A 15,329-nucleotide genomic window follows, 5' to 3' on the forward strand; every position below is an offset into this window, starting at 1 on the left:
TGTCACAAATATGAGATGAAAGTATAGAAACATTTGCAAACACCTAGGAAACAAAAAAACAAAAAAAAACAAGAGAGAATTTCTAACAACCGGCGTGGAACAAAGACAAAAATCTCATGAGATAAGAAAGCAAGAGAAATTCAGCAGGCTGCAAAAAAAGAAAAAAAAAAGACTGAAAGCACAGAGAAGCATATGCCTGGAAAGTCACAGAAAAATAACCCGCTTCTCAACAGATAAAATAACTCGCTTCCTGGCGGAGCATTCAAACACAGCAGTTTTCACAAATAAAAATATAGGACGTTAAATCTAAAAGTTAAGATGTAACTGCATTAGCCAAGGCCTGATTTCCCCTTCACATTAAATAAGCACATGATTCATGCGTCGGTGTGAAAAACAGCAGTGCGTTTTATTAAAATGGGAGATCAGATTGAGGATACATTTACGCTTGACAGTCCAGTTCATAAGACAAGTGACGACATAAAAAATGTCAATTAAAAAAATTTACAGGAAAGATGCAGATGCACCACTTCTTTTTCCTGACCAATATCTGTGATGTCTCATGTCTGTGGCTTGAATGGCATCCTGGATGAGCCCTTACTTCTGTAAGGGGATATTTTTTTCCTCTGTTCGCACTTTTTAGCTGCAAGGAAACAGAGTTTATGGTGAGAAAAGCATTTTTAAAAGCTTTGTTTATGGTGTAGACTGGATACCCAGAGATTGCTATGTAAGACGATGCTCAGGTCACACTTTTGCCTCCTGAGCTAAAAAAACTACATTGTGTTGCCATCTTTATAAATCTTTTTCACATTTGTCTCGACTGTTCCTTTTAAATTTGAATATAGAAAACTAGACTTATATATATATATACAGGCCTTCTAAAAAAATTAGCATAATTTGATAAAGTTAAATATTTTCCATAATGTAATGATAAAAATTAAACTGTCATATATTTTAGATTCATTGCACACCAACTGAAATATTTCAAGTCTTTTATTGTTTTAATAATGATGATTTTGGCATACAGCTCATGAAAACCCCAAATCCCTGTCTCAAAAAATTAGCATATCATGAAAAGGTTCTCTGAACGAGCAATTAGCCTAATCATCTGAATCAGCTAAGTAACTCTAAACACCTGCAAAAGATTCCTGAGGCTTTTAAAAACTCCCAGCCTGGTTCATTACTCAAAACCACAATCATGGGTAAGACTGCGGACCTGACTGCTGTCCAGAAGGCCAACATTGACACCCTCAAGCAAGAGGGTAAGACACAGAAAGAAATTTCTGAACAAATAGGCTGTTTGCAGAGTGTTGTATCAAGGCACCTCAGTGGGAAGGAAAAAGTTTGGCAGAAAACGCTGCACAACGAGAAGAGGTGACCGGACCCTGAGGAAGATKGTGGAGAAGGACCGATTCCAGACCTTGGGGGAAGCAGTGGACTGAGTCTGGAGTAGAAACATCCAGAGCCACCGTGCACAGGCGTGTGCAGGAAAGGGGCTACAGGTGCTGCATTCCCCAGGTGCTGGTCAAGCCACTTTTGAACCAGAAACAGCGGCAGAAGCGTCTGACCTGGGCTACAGAGAAGCAGCCCTGGACTGTGGCTCAGTGGTCCAAAGTACTTTTTTCGGATGAAAGCAAATTTTGCATGTCATTCGGAAATCAAGGTGCCAGAGGAAGACTGCGGAGAAGGAAATGCCAAAATGCCAGAAGTCCAGTGTCAAGTACCCACAGTCAGTGACGGTCTGGGGAGCCATGTCCACTGCTGGTGTTGGTCCACTGTGTTTCATCAAGGGCAGGGTCAATGAAGCAGCTATCAGGAGGTTTTGGAACACTTCATGCTTCCATCTGCTGAAAAGCTTTATGGATATGAAGATTTCATTTTTCAGCACAACCTGGCACCTGCTCACAGTGCCAAAACCACTGGTATTACTGACCATGGTGTTAATGTGCTCAATTGGCCTGCCAACTCTCCTGACCCGAATCCCATAGAGAATCTGTGAGATATTGTGAAGAGAAAGTTGAGAGACACAAGACCCAACACTCTGGATGAGCTTAGGGCCACTATCGAAGCATCCTGGGCCTCCATAACACCTCAGCAGTGCCACAGGCTGATTGCCTCCATGCCACGCTGCATTGAAGGCTGCAAAAGGATTCCTGACCAAGTATTGAGTGCATAACTGAACATAATTATTTGAAGGTTGACTTTTTTGGTATTAAAACACTTTTCTTTTATTGGTCGGATGAAATATGCTAATTTTTTGAGACAGGGATTTTGGGTTTTCATCAGTATTAAAACAATAAAAGACCTGAAATATTTCAGTTGGTGTGCAATGAATCTAAAATATATGACAGTTTAATTTTTATCATTACATTATGGAAAATAATTTATCACAATATGCTAATTTTTTGAGAAGGACCTGTATATATATATATATATATATATATATGTCCTTTGAATTTTGATGCTGTTTTTAATAATGTTATTACCACCTAGTTGTTTTAACACACCTTTCAAAGTATTTTCTTTACCCCTATGCCCAAATTAAAGAAACAAGTATTATTTTCAAAACATCCTGGAGAGTTCAACAGGAATAAAAAGGTGACTCTGCTGCTAAGAAACCAAAGAAAAAAACTCGTATTTCACATTGAATAAACTACAAGCTATATCTTAAAGATTCAGTATTTGTAGAAATATATAAAATTTGTAACCAGAGGGTTAAATGTGATTGAAAGTATCATGTCATTTATTTCATCGAATCATAAGCTGTGAATGAGACAAACTTTAGTGTCATCACCCACCTGCTGTGTACATTACCATTTTCGTACAATATGCACACCAGAGGAGGGCTCCCATTTAAGTGGTTCAATGTGCAAGTTAGCGGCAAAATTATTCATTTGCCTGGAAAATCAAGGTTTAAAATAAACTTTTATTAAATGTTATTAAAGTGTTTTCTTTGACTGGGAACGATGATAAAATTTAGACTGGTCCAGGGGCTTTGAAGCCTTCCAACTGCCTGTCTTATCACCAAACATAAGGCAGATCTTCTGCTTAAGCAAAAGTACCAGGGGAAACATGCAATAAAGCTGACCAGCAATTGAAAGAACGGTTCAACTGCTCTAAGATCTTTAAATATGTTTTATGCCTGTAGAGAGATTCCAAGCTTGTTTTCGTTCAGAAACAAACTTCTTGATCAAAGAAAAAATATTTTTAGTAGCTTTTGGGCTAAACTGTAAATAGTAATGCTTTTGCTTCTTTGCAACCTGGTGTGTGCAACAAAAGCAATGCTGCACACACACACACACACGCGCGCACGCACACAGACACACACACACATGCACGCTCGCACACACACACACACACACACACAAAAGTAAAAATAAAACACAGATTACTAGTGCAAAGTAATTTAAGTTGCACCGTGATGTCACAGGACTTTTTAAAAAAGGCCAGTTAAAGCCAAACTTTGCATGCTAAGGCTGATGTTTGAATATGAAAACTGTCTATAATTATCTGATGACTTAGATCTTGTAATAAGCATTACGTTCTATGAAAGATAAAGTATTTTGTCAACCAAACAAGAAAGGTCCTCCACAGTTGATGGACTTTTGGATAAAAGCTAGAATCTTGAAAAGAATCAAAGATATCACTAATCTCATTAAAAAGCTAAATGAATGCAGTTTTATTGAGAGGTTAAAATGAAAGCTTGCTTACATTTTCAAGAAACTTCTTAATAATTAGCATCACCATTTTATTTTATTTTGATTTGAGTTGCTATTGTCTATTAATTTCCACGTTAAGTCTGTCTTCCCACAAATCACTAAAACAGAGATTGCTCCTGCTGGTGTTTGTAAGACTGCTTTGTTCCTACAGCTGTGTCAGACTGTGTGGCTGAGCCAGCCTGCTCTGAAAACCTTGAAGCCAGCTTTCTGTTGTATTCTGCTGTATTTCTTTTTATTTTTTCTCCTTTTTTTTCCCCTTAAGATTTTTCCTTTTCTCCAGCTGTAGTTGCTGTTCTGAACAGTATGTACCACTGCCTGCAGCTGCTGTAGCTAGTCCACATAGACATATGCTGGTATAGAGACAGACCAGGTTGTAGGCGTGCTGTTCTTGTAGAGTAGAGCCGGTCATAGCCTGAGCAATAGCTTGTCCTTTAAGGCTGTACTAATAAAATCTCAGAGATGAACTCCTGTTTCTAACTGTTCAGAAAAAAAAGCAACAGAAAGGTTAGGGACCAACAGATATAGCTGTGACTTAATATAAGAGATCCTGATTTACTGATCAGACTTCGCTATAGCTGCTGCCTAAAAGCTCGACTTAACACAGGTGTCCCACTTGTTCTAACCACTCTGACTTAATATAGTTTCTAGTGCTCCCTCGTTGAGTGTGCTGCCTGGCAGTATTGCAGCAGACATTTGAGGCTTCACTTTCATTGCAGCGATCTACTGTGAACAATTTTATTCGCTTTCTGATAGTCAGAAAACTTGCGCTCTCCCACCGATGTTCATATGATCACACTTTTGATAGACACAGAGTAATTTCCACCCGTTCTCATATCTTGTCCTTGGTGAGCCGTGTCAGGAAATGTCGGTTTTGCTTAATGCGGGGTGAAGACCAGATGCGATGCACTCTTCTGATCTGTAAATCTGCTCTTCATGAGTGTAAATCCATCTTTTCTCAATTACGTTTGAGGGCCAGACTTAGCTTTTGAACTGCCTTCTTGAAGGGTTTCTGCGAGATGCGCTGGTTTCAAGCGATGGGGGATCCTGTTTTCCTGCGCTAATCCTCTTTTCCTGCCATCTCTCTCTTTTTCTCTGCGCCTGTCTCGTTTCCATTCCTCCTCCTGTTTCTTCTCTGCTTTATCAGTTTCGGCGCTGTTCAACATAAGCTCTTCTGTGAGTGACACCTTTGCCAAAATCAGCTGGTCTGCTCGAGAGAAGCAGGGCGACTCGCAGCTTTATTTGGCTTACGTGAATAACTGTAAGCTACTTTTCCTGTCCCAGCCTTTGGTAAACATTGATAGGAGGCTTATGGCATATCATATGTAGGTATACTTAGCAACTAAATATATGTATATGTTTCGACTTTACTCCTTTCCATAGCTATTTCCAAATGTGTTTAGACATATTCAAAATAAGGCGGAGTGATTGTTGACAAAGACTTCCACCCAAGAAGGCATTAACCAAACAAGTGACAAAGGTGAGGGCGGGAATACAAAGAAGCGTTATTAGCCTCTTTCATAAAACATTTCAAATTGAGACTGGGCTGCAAATCAAAGGAGTGAATGTTTTTTTTTCTCAGCATGTATAGATTACACAAAATACTTTCTACAAGTTAAAACAGAAAGATTCGACCACCTCCTTCCTGAATTAGATAGTATTACCTATCTAATTCAAACATGACGGTAGTTTATAATATTATCTTCCTGAAATATTGATTGCTTCACGCTATCAGTAGTCTGCTTTGGTCTTTGAGCTGCTATAGCATTTAGCCTAAGCCCCTGATCAATTAATCTGTATTTCTGCTAAGAGTTAAGAGATTTTTCACTTGTAATGTTTCAACAAAATATCTTTAAAAAAAAATTTTACTCTCCATTTAAGGTGAAAACACACTGGGATGTCGTCTGCAATCTGAAACCTATCAATTCTTGTTATTTGCATATAAGAAATCACTAGGCTGTTATAGTTAGCGGTGCTCAGCTTCCAGGTTGCTGCTTGTTATAAAAAACACAGTAGAGTTATAATTTTTCATGTCACATGCCTGAGTTTATTTTTTCTTCTATAGAGAGGAAGATATCTGACATTTAGTATATTTTATGCCTAGTGGTCACCATTTCCCTAGTTGCATTTCACTCCATAATTCCCATGGTTCTGTCATCGCTGCTTCATTTATGAAAGCTCACATGTCCATAGGGTATCGGTGGGTTGGTGGAAGATTCATAAATAATCACAGGCAGATTAAAGAGGAGTATTTTGCAGCTGTATGAACTGTTTAGTTAAAAACAAGTTGTCAGTAGAGCCGAGTGTGCAGCGCCCGGGATGAGGCTCAGTGCCTCCAAATCCGAGGCCATGGTCTTGAGCCGGAAAAGGGTAGAGTGCCTTCTCCGGGTCAGGGGGGTCATCCTGCCTCAAGTGGAGGAGTTTAAGTATCTGGGGATCTTGTTCACGAATGAGGGAAGAAGGGAACGGGAGATCGACAGGCGGATTGGGGCTGCGTCTACTGTGAAGCGGGCGCTGTACCGGTCCGTCGTGGTGAAGAGCTGAGCCAAAAAGCGAAGCTCTCGATTTACAGGTCGATCTACGTTCCCACCCTCATCTATGGTCATGAGCTTTGGGTCATGACCGAAAGAACGAGATCACGGGTACAAGCGGCTGAAATGGGTTTCCTCCGCAGGGTGGCTGGGCTCTCCCTTAGAGATAGGGTGAGAAGCTCGGTCATCCGGGAGGGACTCAGAGTAGAGCCGCTGCTCCTCCACGTCGAGAGGAGCCAGTTGAGGTGGCTCGGGCATCTGGTAAGGATGCTTCCTGGACGCCTCCCTGGTGAGGTGTTCCGGGCACGTCCCACCGGGAGGAGGCCTCGGGGAAGACCCAGGACACGCTGGAGGGATTACGTCTCTCGGCTGGCCTGGGAACGCCTTGGGATTCCCCCCGGAGGAGCTGGAAGAAGTGGCTGGGGAGAGGGAAGTCTGGGCCTCCCTTCTGAAGCTGCTGCCCCCGCGACCCGACCCCGGATAAGCGGAAGAAAATGGATGGATGGATGGATGGATTGTCAGTAGATCAGATGCTTTCTGCACTTAAATGACAGACTCACTCTGCGGCTCATTGACTCCATTGAACGTAATGCAGTGGCTGATTTTGTTCAGGCATACGTGTTTGTTTTGCCTTTTTTCCTGTTTAATATTCTATCAGAAGTGACAGCATAATATAGAGGAAGGGAATGTGAGTTTCATGCAGTGTGAAAGTATCCTCACAAACCCAAGTGAGCCCTGCTTACGCTTAAAGACAAGGTTGTCTGAGAATTATTCAGACAAGTCAGTGTGATCGAAGTATTGTTGATCTCTGTATCTCTTTGCTCTTCTTGCTAGCAGAAAAAGTCGGAACGGAAGCCAGCAATTCAACTCAGCGCTGGTTCATCGGGACTCTGTGTGCGGCGGCATTACTCACACTTCTGGCAGTGATCGTGTGCTTTGTGATGAAAACCAAGGGTGGCAAATATGCAGGTATGCAGCCATGCTGGATACAAGACACCCTCTCCTTGGGAAAAGGTCAGTTAGCCTTGATCAGAAAAGGATCCCCTCGTCATTTTGCTCAGGAAAGTAAATGAAAAATTCTGCAGAAAGACTTTCCAGTCTGCTTTCGGGAGTTGTTCAGTCCTTCCTCAGCCCTGTTTGGAAATGCTTGCTATTCAGTGCCTTGTAAAAGTATTAATGCCCCATTGAAGGTGTTTTTGTTTTTTTGTTGTTTTTTTTTTTACTTTTTGTCACTTTACTACCACAAACTTCCAAAATTATGAAATAGAAAAAAAAATGTAATTGTTTTCAAAATACTTAAAAAAAAAAAGAAAAAAGACATTTCAAAGGTGTGGCATTGGTCGGTATTCAGTTCCTTTTATTTGTTTATAGGTCAACCAGTTGCCTTAAGAAGTGAGCTAATCAATCACAATATGTTCTGTAAAGTGATGAAGAAATTTAAAGCGGGGTTAGGAAATAAATTATAGCCATACTCTAGTTCAGAGTATGTGGCAAGACTTAAAAAAATTACACTTTTCTGATTTTATTATTAAAACATTTAAAACACATGCCATTTTCCTCCACTCAACAATTATTGAGTTGTAGTAAATAACACAAAAATATTCAGACGTTTGTAGTTGTTAGGTGAAAAAATTTAATAAATAAAAAATCAAGAGATTTTAGTACTTTTACAAGGCACTGTTGGTGCGTCACCCTTTGTCCCAGCAGTTCCAAGCCCAGGATCATCCACATGCATCTGCTGTAGTTTACTTATAAATTGAACACTGGAAGTTTGCACGATCCTTGTTAGTTCTGCTTGACAAAAATGATTGCATTTTGTGTCCAGCGTGGGAAGTGAGAATGAGCAGTCTTTGTTCCCCTGCTCCCCTCCCCTCACCTATGTAATCTTCTGTGGCTCTTTCCTTGTACCCTTCTTCCTGCTCTGTATCAAAGCTGGTTTCCATCTCACAGCGTTTTGTCCCTGTAAACTGTCTCTTTTCCATTCTGACCTTCGTTCCCTACTTCTTCCCCACTATCGCTACTATGCTTCTTTGCCTGAAGTAGTGTTTGACAAGAAGCACTGAATATTTCATCAGCTTTGTTGAATTGCCCCTTTGTCCATCTAGCTCTTTTCACAAAAATCCCTTTTTTTGTCTGCCTCAAAAGCAGCTGTTATTTTCAGAGGGTGTTTACACAAGGGGCAGGCAGCACTTGGTGCACACACGCTAAAAAGATGCTCTACATGTTCACTTGATGTAATGTGGACACGTGTCAATAGATCTTTGAACAGTTAAAGACATGTCTGGTCTAACTCCAAGTGTAACTCCAAGTACCACATTTATTTTGTTTCTCTTAGCACAATGTTCTGCATACATTTTAGAGTATCTTGTATGTGTGTAGTGCTAATTATGAACATCATTCACTCCAATTATAAAAGTGAAACAGCAACTGTCTGTTTTCCTTCCCTCTTTCAGTAAAAGAGAAAGAAGACCTCTTTCCTGATGCGGAGTCACAGGCAATGAATGACGACGCCTATGAATACAGGTGAGCTGTGTGAAGTTGGCTAATCTCATTGGCATTACTTTATGTTCTGGCAACAGTTGGCAGCTTTAGATAACCTCAAATGTGAATAGGATGAAGAAGTACTCACAAATTACAGATATGCTCTTTTCCCCTTCCCGTCCTAAAAGCAAACCTCGCACTCATGACGTTTACCAGGATCAAGCTGAAAGCCAGTGCACTCATCATTTAATGGGCTAGGTAATCACAAAGTGTGCTTAAGAGTAGTGGATAACCCTCAGCTTAAGCTTTGTTCCCTTTTAGCTGGAATTATGTGTTTTCACTCTGTAGTTAGATTTGGGTTGTGTGCATGTTCATTGTGTGCATGTTCATGCTTTTCAGACCTTGTGACCCGTGTTACGCATGTATTTTAATGTTAGTATGTGCGCTTATGTGTGCGTGCGTGCGTGCGTGCGTGCGTGTGTGTGTGTGTGTGTGTGTGTGTGCGTGCGTGTGTGTGTGTGCGTGTGTGTGTGTGTGTGTAGGGGTGTGCGTGTGTGTGTATTTGGCATTTATTTCAAGATATATTTATTGAGGTTCTTAGTTACAGCATAATTCAAACATTGGAAACCAGATCTGTTTGATCAGAAGATATAAAAAAAAAAGGTAATAACTCCACATTTCTATTAGAGAATATGAAAACTGTCTCACTTCCAGAGAAAAACACAGTTGGTCAAAACTCTTGGTGTATCACATTTAATCTGCCGTCGTGTGACATGAATTATTGTTTTAATGGGTAAAATCTGTCTATTTCTTATTTTGCTGATGAGTTTTGGCTCTCAGTTAGAAGCGATAGATTTGCAAACCAAATTCTGTGGTCTGCAAATGTGTTTCTAATAAAAGCGAGTTTGCTTCAACTCTCAGAACCCCCTGAGTGCAAATTAGCATGTGCACCTGCAAATCCTGATTGGAACCAGAGCAAATTAATACCAGGAACTTCTGGAGAATCATCTGAAATGAGTCAGACTTCTTAATCACTTTTCCATTGTGCTCAAAACCCAGATGTCATGAAACGCTAATATGATTTTGACTGATGGTTTTGGGTTTTTGTTTTGTTTTGGGGGTTTTTTTAGCTCACGCTCTTGTTGTTCACAATAACATTCACGAGAATTGGATGAGAATAGATATGACTAAATTTACCTGATTCAAAATCAATAAAGTGCATAAAATACCTAGTGCCTTTGTAAATAAATACATATTGAAATAAGATAACACTTTCATAGTGTAACTAAACTTGCATTAATAAGGTATTTTACATACAAAAACAATACTGACAATAGTCGAGGTTTGTACTTCAGGCAATTTTTTGTATTTACACAAAGATGAAACATTTTTACCAAGTAGATAACTTTTGATTCGTTCCAGTGAATATCACTCAACACAGCTGGTCATCACACTGTGCAATTTCTTATTTGAAAAAGATTTTTAAAACTGTTCATCTCATGTTATGTTGCCCTATGACACAAAATCCAAATAAATCGAAATTTGCGGTGGCAACGTGACAAAATGTGAAAAGGTTTCATATCAATACTTTGTGTTCGAAGAAGCGTCTCTCAAAGTGTGACAGTGCACGAAAACGAAGAAGCCACAGCATTTGTGAGTGACCGTGTGCAGATGTTTTGCCTCCAACAAACTGCTTAGAATGCTCCTCATGGTTGGTTTCATGAGGCTGCTTGCAGTCCCGTCCCCCCAGAGTGCCCTTAGCTTTGCTGTGATGTTGTTTGGCTGCCTTCAGAGCTGGTTTCAGGGCTCTCTTATGCCCTTTGAATCTCTGAAGGCAATAGACCACCCACTGGTATCCCATGTGTCTGGGGAGCTGACAAGTGGTAATTATGCTTCTGATGCTTTCTCTTTTGAGACCGCCATCTACGCCTTTCTCCCCCTCAGTCCTCTGCGAGAACAGCAGGTGTCATGGTTGCGCCAGGTTGTTTTATATTATAAAACAATTATAATATTGTTGGGGTTTTTTTACCCTCACCTTTGAGTAAATATTTTTCTACTTAATGTACAATTAGGGGGAGGGGGAAAAATAGTAGTACATGCGCAGAAATGATTTTCTGAATGCTTTCTATGTACAACTTTAATCAAAAAAAATTTAAATGCGAGACAAAGAAAATGCATCTGAACGTCTCCATGGATCTAAAATGGGTCGATAAAGGATTACTTTATGTCTGGCGATGTTAAGCTGGTGCCTCCCTTTTTTGCTGTTTGTGAAACAACTTTTGTACTGAAACAGGAGCAGGATACACCAAATAGAGGCTCTGAGTAAGCTGGGGCTCAACTGCTCTCAGCCCCATTTTATCGCAGTATTCAAAGTCACTGTGGGCGGGCGGCGGCGGCAGTGGCATTTCTCCGCTCTTAGATAACAGCCACTTATCTTCGGCGCTCTGGAGACGTCAGAGAAAGAAGGTTTGATAAGGAAAAAGCCTGGGAAAAAGAAGGTTGTAATGTGGACCTTATGTGGCTTGCATCATAAACGGCTTGGCAAAGTGGCCGAGATAAGATTGGTTATTAAAAGTCCCAGTGAAGGAGACTCAAAGTATAATCTTTGTCTCGGGCTCGGCTCTTGTGCTTGAATCCCCCGCTCGCAATCTTGTGCTTCTCTTCGACTCAGGTGTCAGCCGCAATATGCTTCAGTAAGCACTATCATGTACAAAACGCCAGAGTTTTTGTGAGCGTCAGGGCTTTGTGTTGTGAATAGAAAATCAAAGTGGAAGAGAGGTGTTACTAAAATTGATAGTTTAGGCAAAGAAGGAAGAATGTCGGAGTTTTGAGGTGACCCTGCGTTTTAAAGACAGACACCTGCGAGTCGGCCACTCGCCATGCGTTAAATCAGCATCTAATCTCCTCGGTTCGCGCGTGAGCCCCCGGGAATACCAGGAATGACAGGCTGTTTGTCTGGGATTGCATACTCACCACTTCCCCTCCTCCCCTTCTGCCCTCCACAAACTCAGTCGTCTTCTCCTCCGCCACCAGACACAAACCTTCCACTTGGCATCTTTCTCACTGCAGTCTGGCAATTTCCATCGCTGACTCTAAAGAGATTTGAAATTGCCTTTGGTCTTGGAGCTTTGGCAATTAGCAATTAGTGAAGTGATTGTAGAAAGCCCTCCCTGCCCCCCGCGTGCTTTCCTTCCTGCTGTGCGTCTTCCTCTGCCTTCTGCATGTAGTTATATACTGTATTTTGTTGTTCGTTAGTGGGATGGTGTGGCTTCGCATTCAGTGCTGCTAATGCAAAATGTTTTCTCGGGTTTCTCCGACTAGTTTCCCTCTTTAATGGAACCCCTGGTAGAGATGTGTGAAAAGTCTTAGCATAAGTTTTCTGTGGCACAGGCTCACGTTGAATCATTTTCTTATTCAACCTTTAATTTGAGTACATTTATTCAGCGCGTTAAAAGTTTTTAACCGAAATCGTCATTGATAAACAGGTTGACACCACTGCTGACATTTCCTTTGTTAGCTTTTTCTTTTCTATTTTTTTTTTTCCTTTTGGTGGAGCTGTTAGTGATGCCACTTATTATACAGGTTTCTTTGCCATTATTTTTCCCACTGTGCAATTTTAATTTAAATCCATTTACATTTAAATACATTGTACAATGTGAGATTATACTACTGCCATAAAAGATCAATTTATTCTAAGAGCTTTTGTTTTTCAAATTTTTACCAAAGACTCCAATATATGAGAAGAGTGCCTAAGATTATGTCAAAAACAGGAGATTTTTTTTTTTTTTTTCATTCAACGCTTGATTTGAGATTTTCAATGTGGTACTGACCCCGACCCGCCTTCTTTTGTTACCCATGACAGCGGCAGCGACGAAAAACAACTGAAGAAACCTATCCTGGGTGCCACAGACGACAAGGTTGAGGACAGCATCAGCAGAGACAGCTTGGTCGATTACGCCGATGGAGACGGAGAATTCAGCGAGGATGGCTCATTTATCGGAGAATATTCCGGACCCAGGTACCGGGATTCCATCAGTGAGCCCAGCGGGCCCAGCACCGCCACTGCGTAAAGCCAGGATCCACCATCAAACGGCCTCCGTCGATTCCTGTGACGAAAACATTTTCATTTCTGTTTGTACTACTTTAAACCTAGTCTGACATGGTAGAATAAATTATACTCAGGTATTAACTGATTTACTGTTGGGAGTGTTTTTGTTCATGTTTTGTTTTAAAGAAAGTGGATATTTCTGGTGTAAATAACGTAGGTGTGATGTCTCATACGGCTCTGTACATATTGTAAAAGGGAAAAAATTAGCTATATTATATTAGAGTTGATTAATTTTGACATTTACAATATTGCTTTTATAACAACCAGCATAATATTAAGCACATTTTTTTACAACTTTATACTGTCTTGGAAAAAGAAGGGTCATAAAAGGTTTTCAGTAAAGTAAAAAAAATTGAAATAAAAATAACATTTTTGTATTTTTATACAGAATGCGTTCTTGTATTGCCACAAATGCTTTTCTTTCCCTTCCTTTTCATTCCTTTTATTTGTCCTTTCTGAACGTTTGAAATTTGATTTTTAATATGCACGATGTGCAATTTTCTACTGTCCAAATATTATGCATTTTCAACAGACGGGAAACAGAAATATGAAGAAAATGTGAACTCAAAAATAAAGTTATTTCTACAAGTATCAAAAGCATATTTGTTTTCAATTTCATTATATCAGCTTGTGACAAGAAAGAAGAAACATAGATATATACCAGCCACTTTATTGAGTACACATTTCTTGCTGAAGGTTGTACCTAATCTGAACTTAATTGATATTTACTTATATTCAACAAAGTTTCAGAAATGTTCCTCAAAATTTTGGGGATCATACTGACTGATGAAATTGTTTTATAAATCTCTTATTGTCCAGGTTTGGTTGAATTGAGCTTACTTTAGTCTGTGTAGCTTTGACCACCTGCTTTGAAATTCCACCTGACCATTCACACATTGTATGCCGAACAGCTTAGCTGGTTGCAATAAGTGGCTCTTTGAGCAACTTCTTTTTGTTCAAATAACTTTTTTGGTTCGACTAGGCAGGCATTTACGAGCTATTCCTGTCAAAACAACTGCCACTCACTGAAGAGTCATGGTTGCGCATAAAAATGTTAATACTCAGTGGTTTGGTCTGTCTGGAGCCAAACTGCTTTCAAAGTCAATTAAATGCCATTTCCTCCAGATTTTGATCCACACACTATACTTCAGCAAGCTGTACGTCCCAAAACCGACTGAATTCAAGTGCAGTTAAATGAAACGTTCAGGGAACTTGTCAAATTTAAATGATGAACAAGACTTTGACTTTATTTTTATTTATTTTTTTACCTTAGCAACTGTGATTTTTGCAGCAGTTTTTCACAATCCTATTTAGAATCCTTCTGCATGGGAAGGATTCTGTTTCTCTGACTTTACTGTGCAGAGTGTGGCAGGATGAATCAGATACTGTGCTTTATCTCTTCGCTATTTAATGGATTTCTTTTCAAATTGCCTCTTGTTCACATATTCAGAGTGCTCAGGTTCATGTTCAAAGCTCTTTTCACATATTGTGATCAAAAATATCCTTCTCTACCAACCTGTGTCAAACAAATGAAGCAAATTATGGACAAAAAAAGAAAAATGCTCCTACACAATATAATGATCCGGTTACAAATTTTGTCTTGCATCTCTGCTTTAACGTTTGATGTTAAGATGTGGCGTATAATTCAAACCACATTGAGGCCATTCATAAGATTGAATTAAACACACGAAAAAAGGAAATCACTAAAAGGACACCAGTGGCTCCAGCTGCAACGCTTCACTGGTGAGAGGCTCATTCATGTGTCGTCTGGATTCACCAGATAACTCTTTAAATTTCAAGGACTGTTAAGAAGTTCAAGACAGCTTTTAAGTAAATCACATCAAATTATTTTGATATTTCCGAAAGAGGCTACTTGGCTTTTAGAAGCGCATGCCAGACATACTTAAAAAACCAAATTGCATTTACAGTGCCCTCCTGGAAATGATGCTTGAAAAGCCTCAAAATAATTTCATCTGTTCTTCATTTTGAGTGCGTTTATTCGGTGAGGCAAAAATCACACATTAGGAAATAAGGGCAAATGAGATCAAAATTGAACTTTTTGGCCAACGTGCAAAATGAAATGTGTAAGGAGGAAAAACTATCACACTGAACAGACTCCCACTGTGAAACTCAGTGGTGGCACCATCATGCTAAGGGAAGGCTTTTCTTCAGCGGAGACGGGGAATATGTCTATGTTGTACAAATACAACAATTTTTCGGACACCAGAAGTTAAAATAAAAAAACTGACAATTGTCACTTGTGCCTAAAATATTTACATCTCTATTACGACATTATTTTATGCAAAATTATTTTCATATTCATAGCAGTATCAGTAGCAAATATAACTCATCAAAATGTAGAACACACCTATTCATACTAAGTTTTTAAAAGCGTTTGCAGTATTTGATAAACACACACACATTTGGAGAACAAAACAATGCATTCATTTTTTGACCATATGTGCGGCTAAACTCTCATCGGCTTTACAAACAGCA

The 15,329-nt window shown here is 39.8% G+C and overlaps 1 protein-coding gene across 6 annotated transcripts in view; it reads left to right on the plus strand.

The window, feature by feature from the left end:
- LOC103467235 (neural cell adhesion molecule L1-like protein) overlaps positions 1-13,430 on the plus strand; it is a 70,296-nt gene extending 56,866 nt beyond the window's left edge. For 4 of the 6 annotated variants that reach the window (XM_008413435.2, XM_008413437.2, XM_008413438.2 and 1 more), the window contains 3 exons: positions 7,079-7,213; positions 8,698-8,767; positions 12,588-13,430. In XM_008413435.2, coding sequence (XP_008411657.1) covers positions 7,079-7,213; positions 8,698-8,767; positions 12,588-12,795 — 413 coding nt within the window. In that variant the 3' untranslated portion in view covers positions 12,796-13,430. Of the gene's footprint in view, positions 1-7,078; positions 7,214-8,697; positions 8,768-8,913; positions 8,984-12,587 lie in introns of all 6 variants that reach the window. The other 2 variants (XM_008413440.2, XM_017305983.1) reach the window with 2 other exon arrangements.
- The last annotated feature ends 1,899 nt before the right edge of the window (positions 13,431-15,329 follow it).

Source organism: Poecilia reticulata, linkage group LG7 (genome assembly GCF_000633615.1).
Source record: "Poecilia reticulata strain Guanapo linkage group LG7, Guppy_female_1.0+MT, whole genome shotgun sequence".
NCBI classification, from domain to species: Eukaryota; Metazoa; Chordata; class Actinopteri; order Cyprinodontiformes; family Poeciliidae; genus Poecilia; species Poecilia reticulata.